Source organism: Macaca fascicularis, chromosome 5 (genome assembly GCF_037993035.2).
Source record: "Macaca fascicularis isolate 582-1 chromosome 5, T2T-MFA8v1.1".
Lineage (NCBI taxonomy): Eukaryota > Metazoa > Chordata > Mammalia > Primates > Cercopithecidae > Macaca > Macaca fascicularis.
The window spans coordinates 146,262,387-146,274,706 of NC_088379.1; the positions used below are offsets into that span (position 1 = coordinate 146,262,387).

Below are 12,320 nucleotides of genomic sequence, written 5' to 3' on the forward strand. Positions count from 1 at the left end.
CTGCTTTCTGTCTCCCTAGACAAGAGACTGTATCAGGGCTCAGAACCGGGTCAGGCGTGCACCAGAACCTTCTTTTTCACCATTACCTCCCAAAATGGGTAATGATAACCACCATGAACAGAACAGGGTACTTCCTACTTAGTAAAAACAGCACGTTGTCTCTACCTCTTAAACTTGGAGGACTGCTCTTATAATAATCAACATTTAGCATATAGATGAAATTTCACCCAATCAAATCACAAGGTCTAATCACTTCTGACTTATTATCGTATCCTTCTTGACTGTTTTACAGAGGTTTGTGTGCTTTCCTGTACTTGTTGCATTTGCCATGTGTTTGCCTTCTTGCTGGTCACCAAAACCGTTATTATCAGTGAATCACTAATTCATGATTTAAGCAATACTGTCCCCACCCTCATAATTTCGAGCCTTACAGTTCTTGGGAAATTAAAAAAATTAAAATTTTATTCACATAGGATTTTGATGCCTTCAAAGGAAAAACACCATTTCCTTAAATAATTAATAAAGAACCATGTGGTATAAGAGCTTCAGGGAGATTTCAGGTTCATCCTGCATAGTGGCTGTCAGCCCTGAGCGCACTCTAGAAACATATGGGGAGTCCCCTCCCTGCATCAGACCATTTGCATCAGAATCTCTGCAGGTGGGATCTGTGCAGCCATAACTTTTAAACTCCCCAGGTGATCCCAACATGCGGTCAGGGTGGAGATCACTGAGCTCAACCAAGTTCCCCTCCAGAAGCCTCCTGCTCACCATTTTCAAGTGAAAGAAAATGAGCCCCAGAGGAGGGAAGTGACTTGCCAACTGAAAAGCCAATTTGAGAGAGAGCCACAACTGAAACCCGAGTTTCCTAACTGCTGGTTCAATTTGCATTCAGCATCCCCCAGACACAGGAGTGTAAGGGAGGAGGTGGAGTTGCACCATCTGTAATCGTGATGATTCTGTCTCTGACGCTTCATTTCTCCTGATTCGCCACCTTTGGTGTCTTGCCTCAGCTGCCAAAATAGTGTAGCTTGGAGCAAAGTAATGCTAAAGAGCTGTGACAGGACCCCACAGCAGCAGCACTGCCAACATCCGACAGATGTCTTTTCTCCTTCAAAGGAGCACCATGCTCCTGAGTGAGCAAACATCTGAAGACTTCACCATACAGGCTATTATAAAAGAAACGATAACTGCCTTTGACTAATCCCATACTTTGGAACTGGAACTAAGGAAGTATTCATGGATATGCGCTCAGGTTTAGCTACATGTGAATGTTTACTGCAGCACTCTTTATGTAAGAGAAAAGTGGAAACATCACAGAAACATCTTGGAAGAACCAAGGAAATTTCAAAATGTACGATTAAATTTTTAACAGCTACGAAAACACACCGGCAATATATTACCCATTTGATAAAAGTAAATGTAATGAAAAAATATTAGAGTATGGATGGTTCTAACTCTTTTTAAAAGTTCTATATTTTCAAATGTTTCTATATAGCATATGTATTTCATTTAAAATAAGAAAAAGGTTTTATAATACATAAAGCTGCAGGACAGTAAACACATGCACAGAATTGTATTTGGTTACAAACCTTTTTGACACTCTATGTCCTTTTGCTTATTACCAGTATGGCTTTTTCCCCTTCGACCACGAACAGAAACCAGGCACCCGTTTCATGCCACATGCTACAAGATGAATAAACATTTGTAATGGGAGAGTCAAATTAGAACTTCTCCCACTTTATGAGTCAAATGCCAACAAAAAGTATTTAATGGCATAGACTATTTTTATGAAATTAAAGATGAACATATTAACAGTCCATCTTTTCAGTTTCCAGGTTATGTAGCAATAGGTACTGAGCAGTTTCTGTGTGCCAGAGACTGCTCTAGGCTTGGGGAACTTAACTGTGGACCAAAAATATTGTCTAAATGCCCCACTCTTGTGGAGTTTACTGAGAAGAACAAAGATCACCTGGTAACCATCAAGCAGTCCATCCCGAGACAAAACTCCTTATCTAAGGAATTCAGAAGTAATTAGACTTCTCTATTATGTAAAGCCAGCATCTGGTTCCAGGTTTCCTTCCAAATATTTCTAAGTAACTAGAATTTCTATACATCTACAGAATGCATGCATATAGAAACTCATTGTGCAACCCTTGCTGACATCAAGGCACCAAAATGTCTACAAATGTAATCATTTTTTAAATTATACTTTCAGTTCTAGGCTACATGTGCACAACATGCAGGTTTGTTACATATGTATACATGTGCCATGTTGGTGTGCTGCACCCATTAACTTGTCATTTACATTAGGTATATCTCCTAATGCTATCTTTCCCCCCTCTCCCAACCCCCCGACACACCCGGGTGTGTGATGTTCCCCACCCTGTGTCCAAGTGTTCTCATTGTTCAATTCCCACCTATGAGTGAGAACATGCGGTGTTTGGTTTTCTGTCCTTGCGATAGTTTGCTCAGAATGATGGTTTCCAGCTTCATCCATGTCCCTATAAAGGACATGAACTCATTCTTTTTATGGCTGCATAATATTCGATGGTGTTTATGTGCCACATTTTCTTAATCCAGTCTGTCACTGATGGACATTTGGGTTGGCTCCAAGTCTTTGCTATTGTGAATAGTGCCGCAACATTTGTCAGGACCTACATGGCTAATATGGACCAAATTACCCTTCAGCTCCCACTTTAAGGTCCACGAATACCCCAAAGGAAAAATCCACTGTGGTGTGCTCAGCCCTCCTGCTGAGGCGACCCTCTGCACTCTTCTGCTGCTTATGCAGCGTACTTTCCATCTAATAAGACTTTTTTTTCAAACCTGTACTTTTGTCAGTAAATTCTTCTTACTCCCCACAAGTCTACCACTTTCTGATGCCAGGGCTCTGACACCTCACCTGGCCCTTACATTGTGGTGGGAGGAGACAATAAACATGTTAACAGTGGGTAACATGCAGCAGGGGTGTGCTGGGGACCAGCAGGAGGAGGCTGCCACTAGTTCAGAGAAGAGGAGCCTGGGAGTGCCTTCCTAACAAGATCTCATTAATAGAGAGAACTGAAGAGGCAGCCAGCTCTGTGGATTTCTGGGAGAAAGAACATTCCATGCATCTTCCTGATAAATGAAGGGGAAAACATCTGTCCTCATCCACTATTCTTTGCGTCATTTGGAGTTACATTTCTGATGTGGGTTTCATCAGTGCATGGCTACAGAATAGTCCAGATGAATATCTGCTGTAGGTAGTGGGGAACAGAAAAGAGAAAAAGGGGGAAAAGGAATTTGTATGCCGCCTGACAATCCCTCCAAAAAGCCTCCAATCTTTGCGTTTTCAATAGTGTGTAAGTGGACTCTGCCCATAAAAAGCCATTTATAATAGAGATTCCAGATGGAAACGGTTAAGAAACAACATTTCCTGATAATCCTTCTTACCTAATATATATACTCATATCTGTCTGACTAGAAAAGACATGAACAAATACATTTAATACAGAATTATTTCTATAATATTTTTAAAAATCTCTATTATGAAATAAATGTTCACAAGTTGAATATGAAAATGCCTAACATGCCAATGCATAAGCTTAAATTCTCTAACAAACGATGCTTACTTTTACTGAAAATGTTTTTCTAAATACCGCTATATATTATGGAGTGACCGAAATAAAAAAGTGAAGACTCTTACAGAAAGCAATTTATAACTACAAATGTGAAATGTTAAAATAAATTTACTTTTCCTCTTTTATTATAGAAAACTGAGACCTAGATCTAACCATGGTCATTAATATTTTGGCTTCGATTATACAAAGCACATTTATCCTACCATACATTAAACTGCCAAGCGATCAATACCTCAAAGTTTAAAATAAGAGTAAAGGTCATATTATACCTGTAGACAAGGTTTCTATTTAATAGAACCACTGTAAATTGAAACTTAGTAGAAGAATTACACAGCACAACGCTGCCTTGTTTCTCTGGGTTTTACATTACCACCAAAATCCCCAAGAACTAAGATAATCTGCATAGGATTTGAATTTCAATTTAAATGTAGCATCTGTCAAATTACATTATCAAATACACAACACCAACATCACTGCAATCTCTCAGCAACAAGTAAAATGCTCCTTACAGTATATATGAGATGAAATATTTCTTCTAGGGATACACTGAAGACTTTCAGGGTTATCAAAATAGTAAATTCTTTACATGCTATGCTTAATGTCCAGAAATGAAACAATAATGGTTAAGCAACAATAATGGCTAACTTTTCAAAAGTTGAGACTGGTTTTCTAAACAAATTAACTTCATATCAGAGGCACAATCACTGTTTTCTGAAAACTAGAAGAATAAGCTATAAATAAGAAGCTCCAGGTTTTTTCTGGATCTTTCCAGATTTCATGGTTATAAAATTACTTCCTTTTTGAGAAGCCAGGAGATTTTTAAGAGAGCCACTAGGAGAGATGATGATTGAATTCTTATTAAAGGATTAGAAGACAGAAGGTAAGATTCCTTCCCAATCCTCTAGATATGTATTTCCATGACCTAAAATGTATAAACAAGTCATACAGTTTCTCGCCCGGGTCATCTTAAGCTACACCGCCAAGAATGTTATTTAACACTTTGATGAATTATGGCTTTTAATAACAGAGTCTAGAATTCCTGGCTATTGGAATTTCTGCTAGTAGACAGACAGGTGAAGAGTTACAGTTTAGTGCAAAATAAATAAATACACATACACACACATGCATACTAAGTGAGAAGGTGAGATTATCTTGGCATGGAAGATCAAGACCAAGCATAAATGATAGCCAGACTGTATATATCTTAAGAGAAAAATGAAGTGGGAACTGAGGTTCTTAAAAAATATGTTTCTTAAATACCTAAATGATAGAGAATCACATACTCCCAATGCTTGGGAAGGCCCTTAAAGCTGTCACCCACTGGAAGTCCATCCATAAATCCTGGGATCAGCAATTCCACAATGTTCCCATTCAGTTTCAAGCTGAATGCCACAGAAAGCTCACCCTTTCAAGGAAACCTCTTACATCTCTAAACACTTCTATTCTTATGAATTTGCTTTTCCTTTGCTGAACCAAGTCTGTTTTCCATAACTTCCCCTCACTACCCAAAGTTTGGCTCCATAAAGGTGGAGTCCCAAACACTGTGACCTTGGGGTTGAGGTGGGAAACATAAATGAGCACGGCAGGCGAAGAGCCAGATGGTAAAAAGTGATGGAGACTTGGACCAACTGGAGGGCACATGGGAACAGCCAGCCACCGCTCAGCTCCAGCTACTCTTTCCATGGGGGAATGCAGGCCCCAGTTACCGGGTTTTCTGATCAAGAAGCCAGAAATTGGGAATTTTACTACAAGTATTCTAAGGTTTAAATACATAAAGAATATATTTTAGAGTTGAAATACCTCTTAGAGATCAACTAAAGAAAACCGAGGGTGAAAACAGAAAAAGTGACTGACTCAAAATCAAATGGTGAATCAGAGGGAGGTCCGGAAGAGAAGAGGCCGAAACATAAGGTCCCATTCTCCCATTACATAACAGAGATGCATTTCTGCAAGTCAACAATGCATCTGTTAACATACTCTGAAACAGGAAATCAGCCTTAGATCGCTTCCTGTATCTATGATTAAGTAATCACTGCCCACATCTAGACTTCAGAATACCCTTTCAAGCTGAGAGGGTATACAGAGCTGTAGCTCTAAGCACAGACCAGCAGACAGACCGCCTGGGTTGCAAGCCGAGATCTACCACTTACTGCTTGCATGACCAAGTTATACAGTTTGCCTCAGTTTCCTCATCCATCAAATGGAGACAGTAAGGGTAACTATTTCACAATGTTGTTGTGAGAATCAAATTTATATACATATAAAGTGCTTGGAACATGCCTGGTACAGAGTAAGCACTATTTGGTCAATGCTATTATTACCGAGCATGCTAAAAAAAAAAAGAGAGCTAATCTTATCATTTAAAGGAAAATGTAAAGCAAAAGTACACACAAATATTCTAGAAAAATGAGTCCTGAAGAAAAAAAACAACTTTTTTAAATTAAAGCAGCTAGGTGCTTTACAGAGTTGAAGACATAGGTAGACTTCAGCAATCAAAGTAATGGCCATAAAGGTAGCGTGAATCCATACACTGAACTCTGAACACCCATCTACGGAGGAAGAGCCTCAGTAGATCTACTACATTTTGCCTCCAACCTTGGAGAAGTCTAGAATACATAGATATACTCCATCCTAGGCTCCTCCTTTCCAAGAGTCGAGCATGTTCTCCAGAGTTACTGCAACCATTGCCTCCCTTCCTCCATCTCCAAGTTGCTCTTAGGAACCTAGTCTCACAAAAGTTCTTCCTAGACAGCTAGATGTTTAATTTCCCATTGACTATGTACTAGCAATAGACAAACAGAAAGATATCAAACACACACTTTAAAAAAGAAAAAAAACCCACACACACCATTTCCTCATCGCCACTCAGTCACAAACAGCCTGCATACACAGACTACCATTTTTATCACACATGCCCTTGCTACAATGAAATTTCAATTTAAGCCAAAAGAAAGTACAAATGCAATAGGAGAATCTTAAATGTTCATCAATCAGAGGGAGCTGGAACACCCTGTTTCAATTCACTGAGCCACAAAAAAATTGGCACCACTGCTCTGGCCTCTTCAGTATGAAAGGGTAAATAAGGAGTTCTTTCCCAAGGCTGCCAGGAACTCAGCAAGCCTCAAAGGTATGATGATCCAGTCTGTAGCTCCTGCATGTCATTGTGTGTCACTGAGTCCAATGCTTAGAACGGTTAACTTTTTTTTACTGCTTTGTGCCAGCCACAGATTTAAGCACTGTACATGCATTAATCCATCTAATTCACATAACAAGCAACCGAGGTAGATGGTGTTATCCTCCACTTCACAGATGAGGAAACCCAAGACCTGAGAGGCTAACTTGCACAAAGATACACAGTGAGAAAGTAGTGCCACCAGGACACAAATCCAAGTGGTTGGTTGGTTCTAGAGGCTACACTCCTAATTAATCAGTGCCCTAAACTGCCTCTAGAAATTTCTGATATCTTCAATTTCCTTAGGGTACACTGAAAGAAGCTTCACAGGCAGGCATCAGACCAGCTTTGAGGAAGTAATTTGGGTCTCACAGATTTTGCCTATACATGAAAGTTCACTTCTGGGGCTTTTACTAGTTGGAAGATGCATTTCTCTATAGCTTTTTGCTATGGCCTTCTTGGTGCTCTTGCACTAAAGATATAGCCTTACGTCCCTTAATAGGGGACATATAAATCTCTGGTCCATAGACTTTTAAAAAAAAAGTGAGAGAAGCAGATTTTCTCTATTAATCACTCTCTCTCTTCCCTAGGATAAAAGTGTATGAGTTGAAAGTCTGGAAAAGAATAAATAATGGTGGGCATAAGGGGAAAGGGAATAAAATGAAAAGCAGAAAAAAAGAATTGAGTATATTAAAAAGTAATAATTAGTCATCAGAGAAATGAAAATTTAAAACAAAATGAAGATACCACTTCACATCCACCTGAATAGACAAAATAAAAAAGATAGTAACAAATGTTGATGAGGCTGTGGAGAAACTGGAACCCTCAAACACTGCTGGTGGGAATGCGAAATGATGCAGTTGCTTTGGAAAACAGTCTAGAAGGTCCTCAAATGATTAAATTATAGAGTTGCCATATGACTCAGAAGTTCTACTCCTAGATATATAAACAAGATAAATGTCCACACAAAAATTTGTACATGAATGTTCATAGCACTATTTTTGTAACAATCAAAAAGTAGAAACAACGTAATTTTCCATCGGTTGATGAACAGATACACAAAATGTGATATATCCATACAATGAAATATTATTTGGCAATAAAAAAGGTTTAAGTACTGACGCATGCTACAACCTTAATGAACCTTAGGAAGATTATGCTAAATCAAAGGGGCCAATCACAGATGTCCACATATTACATGATTCCATTTAAATGAAAGGTACAAAAGAGGCATTTAAACACATAAAGACAGAATGTAGATTAGCCTAGGGCTCGGAGTTGGGGAATAATGGGGAGTGACTAAGGAGTTGGGGAATAATGGGGAGTTGGGGAATAATGTGGAAGTACAAGGGTTTCTTATTAGAACTAGATAGTGATGATGGCTGCACAACTCAGTCAATACACTAAAAGCCATTGAAATATATACTTTAAATGAGTGAACTGCAGAGTATGTTTATATTTCAATAAAGCTGTTATACTGGGGAGGAAAGTGACTTGTTATAAAGCAAAACTACTGGTCTATCCCAGAAGAAGCAGTGTCTTTTTGAATGAGAAGTCATAGTTACGTAAATGGCAGAAAATCAAAATTATTTAAGCAGGAAAAGAAAAAAACAGAAAACGTATATGAAAAGGAGAAAACAATTTCTATTTAATTGAATTTCAAGATATGCAAATGCACAGATGTTAAACGATAGGTTGCATGACACTAAATAAACAGTAAATAAACATAAACAGACCTTCTCCTCACCTGAAATCTATCAGTTCCAAAAATAAAGGATCTACAGCAAAGGTGTCAGATATATCATCAGCTTTTGCATTTTTTAAAACTTTTTGAAAACTGAATTTAAAAATTCAAATATAAAGATTCTCTGGTATTGTACACCAAGTTCACAAAATAAAAATATTTGATTAGCACCTAAAATGTGCAGTTTCTCAAAGTGAATTTAGAAATCTGACCTCAAATGTAACTAGAAAAAGTAAAGCTTTCAAGATCTGGACTACATGGAAGACACTGACATCCAGACCAGTGCTGGCGGTGTTTGAGATTTAGGCAGAAGAATTTCAGAGTATAGTCAAGGGTTTGCCATGCTACCCTGTCATGTATCTGCTCCTGATGACACTCTAGCAGAAATCAATGCTAGCCTCTGACTAAAGTGAACACAGTCTCCTAATGTGGCAAAATGTCAGAAGATAATTTGGAGTTTCCTGGCTATTGGTGGATATAGCATGAATACATTTTTGGAAACAGAACAATTAGATAATAGACAATTTCCAATTTGTTTTGCCTTTAATGTTCAAACTACAGTATTACTAAACCTTCTACTCCCACTGTCTTAATCAAGCATCATTTGTGTGGGAAATCTGCTTAGTGCTTTCTTTAAAAATAAGCAAGCCATTAATTGATCCAATGTGTTGGCAGTTTTAGAGAACCTTTTTAGACAGGAACAAATGATGCCTCTTACTTTATGTTCAAAGTTGAGTTTAAGATTTCATGCACATGCACAGAGAAACAAAGAATCTCACAGTCAGCTAACAATCTCCTTGGAGTTTAAACAACAACAACAACAAAGCCTCCTTCACCCCTCCTCCATTGAGGTTTTAAATATTAAGTAACATGTTTATCTAAAGATACTTTACATGACTTAAAGTGCTTTCCACAGTCCTTAACATCCTTGAATATCAAAGTTTCAGTAGTGCTCTTATGACTCAAGGTTAGAGTACAATCTTTTCCCTTAGAAAACTGTCGAGTTCAAGAAAATATATCGAGTATTCTTAAAGTGCTGTATTGTAACTTTTCTAAGTAACTGCCTCTCCTCTTCATTAATCAACACACCGCATTTTTCTGGCCTGTGTTTTAGAAGGGTGGAACATTTCTCCTCCCCACCTGTTTGTGTTAAGGTTGACAAAGTTCCCTGACTAAAACAGCTGGTGTTGATTACTGGAGGCAAACCAATTGAATATTCCACTAATAGGTGACATGAGCTCTCGGAATGGAAACTTGTCCCCAAAGAGAACACCCCTGCAAATGTAGCCAGAGCTTGGTGTTCCATTTCAGCAGCGTAACTATTCAAATCCGGTTTTTAAAGAAAATAATGTTTTGATTAGGAGACTCCACTCAGAAAATGCATCTGTCATTTTTCTCCCCTCCTTCCGGGCACTGGATGCCACAGTCTTGGCCCAGAAACCCCTCTGGGGAAGGAGGGCCCACTTCTCAGGCACACAAATACAAGTAGCAAGCCCTGACATAAGGAGGCTAGCCTGCTAAAACTAGTGGCTTATGGACTTACGTTAACAAGCCTGGGGATGGCTTTTTTGGGGGGAGGGTGTTCTTACCACCAGGGAAACATTGCTTATGTCAGGCATATGCGGTATTGAGTTTTGGGACAGTAATGCATTTCTAGTCCTGGTACCTGCGATCATTAACAAAAAGCTTACTCTCTCTAGTCTTAAATCCCTTCATTCTAGCCAGAAAGAAAACCTTCAGCATATTTAACCTCCCAATCAGGCAAAGGATAATGCAATAATTAGAAAAGTAATTATAACTTTAGGGCCATCCCACTCTTCTTGGCTTGTTGAGGATTGTTGTTATTTACCACCGTGGCCACCTGTCAGTTTCTCTGGATGACAGCCTGGCAGAGCATAGTACTTTTAATATGATTAATGCAGTGCGTAAACCCAGAAGGGGATACTCTCCCACGAAGAGATGAAACCTCAAGAGCAAGTTGGCGGTGGTGAGCTGCCAGCAGGTAACCCTACTCCTCTCTTGCTATACAGGGACGCCTGCATCAGGGTATACCTGATGCACAGACCCAAGAGCGGTGCTGTGTTATCAGATCTGCTTGTTCCAAACAGGTGCTGGGCCGGTCACTAACCTAGAACAGTATCGGAGCCCTGCCCTCCCAACCCCACCTTCCAGGGCCCCCTCGGAAAAGTTAGCCCGCCACGTTGAACCCTTGTCCAAGTGGCGCTATGCCAAGCTCTCTGGCAACCTCTCCCCTCCCCAATACAGTTCATCTTCTCCTCTTTGTAAGCCCCCCAAGTGCCGCGGAGCAAAACTTAATCGGTCCAGGGAACCTAGACACGGTTTCCGCGCCGCACGGACTTCCCAGAAGGAGCCTGGAGGCAGACGCTGGATCCCTCTAGGCACCTCCGTCCCCGCCGGCTCCCCTCCCCCGCGCCAGCTGGGCCACTCACCCGCGTGGGGCATGGTGATGGTCTCGTTGGTGTTGGAGCCCACGTTGAAGATGACCACGGCGGAGGCGTTCTGCAGGAACGCGTTCCGGATCTTATCCCTGTACGTGCAGTTGCCCTTGGGGATGAGGGCTATCCAGTTCTTGCCGTGAGTCGGGGCGGGGAACTTGGTGTTGGGGTCGCAGGCCAGGCGGTCGTGGGCCGAGCTGGCCATGACCACCTCCCCGCGGGCGTCCAGCTTCGGCGAGTGCTCCCCATAGCGCCCGCACTCCGTCTTCTCCGTGTGCAGCTCCGCGCCGCCGCCGCCCGCCGCCCCGGCCCCGGGGTCCGGCGTGGGCTCCGCGTAGGTGATGTTCACGAAGGCGGTGTACCATTCCTCCTTCTCGGCCACTGTAAAGTCCAGGCAGAGCAGATGCACGAAACAAAAGGAAAGCAGCCATGTTGAGAGAGCCAGACTGCAGCACGCTTGGATGAGAGACATTGCCATCTTTATCCGCCGGGGCCCCCTCCCCGCCCCCGCGCCCTCCCTCCGCCCCGTCCCTCCTCCCCAGCCCCGGCCAACCCCGGGCCGGCCGCCTCTCCTCCTGCTGCTGCTCACTCCCGGGCCCGAGGGGCCGCGGCCGGGACGCGCAGCCGCTGCGGGGACCGGATTCCGGGCGAGCGGATGGCGCTGGCCCCTTCCCCTCTCAGCCGTAGCGCGGCGGTTGCATTTTGCTTCTTGGGGCCCCGGGGGGCGCGGGAACACAGGGCCCGCGGGGCTTGCAGAGGAGTCCTGCTGCCGAGCGTCCTGCTCCTTCGCCCGGCTTCGCTTTCTCTCATAAGGGTGGCCGGGGGCCCAGGAACTTGCAGGATGGCGGGGGCAGTCACGTTTGCTCGTAGTCCGGGGTGCTGCGGTGCGGGGTGCTGCCGAGGGTGTCCTGGCCGCCGCCACTGAGCGCGGAGGCGCGCGGATCCGGCTGCAGCCGCGAGAGCCGCTGCTGCCGTGCGCCGGTTCCCTCGGGCTGTGGGCGCTGCGCTCCTGGCCTCGCCGGTGGCTGCGCCTGGGCACACACTTGCCGCGGGCGGGGCGGGCTCGGGGAGCGAGCGGGCAGAGCGGAGTACGCGGTCCGTGTGTGTGTGTGTCTGTGTGTGTGTGTGTGTGTGTATAATGTGTGCGTGCAAGGAGGAGCTTAGTGTGATGTCAAAGCCCCTGGGATTCTCTTGCCATGTTCCCTTGGTCTCTATGGGCAGCAGCGACCCCTGCCGGGTCTCAAATTCAAACTCTATTGGCGAATTGATCCAGGTGAGGGTAAAGGGGAAGCGACTCCTGGACCTATAAGTACAGGAATAACTTCCTG

The 12,320-nt window shown here is 42.7% G+C and overlaps 2 protein-coding genes across 8 annotated transcripts in view; one reads left to right on the forward strand and one right to left on the reverse strand.

Moving 5' to 3' along the window:
• The window catches only part of RNF150 (ring finger protein 150), a 281,379-nt gene extending 269,256 nt beyond the window's left edge, over nt 1-12,123 (reverse strand). For all 6 annotated transcript variants that reach the window (XR_012435131.1, XR_012435132.1, XR_012435133.1 and 3 more), the window contains exon 1: nt 10,987-12,123. Coding sequence is in view for 3 of the 6 variants with exons in the window: in XM_005555970.5 (XP_005556027.1) it covers nt 10,987-11,470 (484 nt within the window). In the remaining 3 variants the exon portion in view is untranslated. The remainder of the gene's footprint in view (nt 1-10,986) is intronic.
• ZNF330 (zinc finger protein 330) overlaps nt 10,900-12,320 on the forward strand; it is a 95,629-nt gene continuing 94,208 nt past the window's right edge. For both annotated transcript variants that reach the window (XM_065545522.1, XM_065545523.1), the window contains exon 1: nt 10,900-11,086. The gene's annotated coding sequence lies outside the window, so the exon portion shown is untranslated. The remainder of the gene's footprint in view (nt 11,087-12,320) is intronic.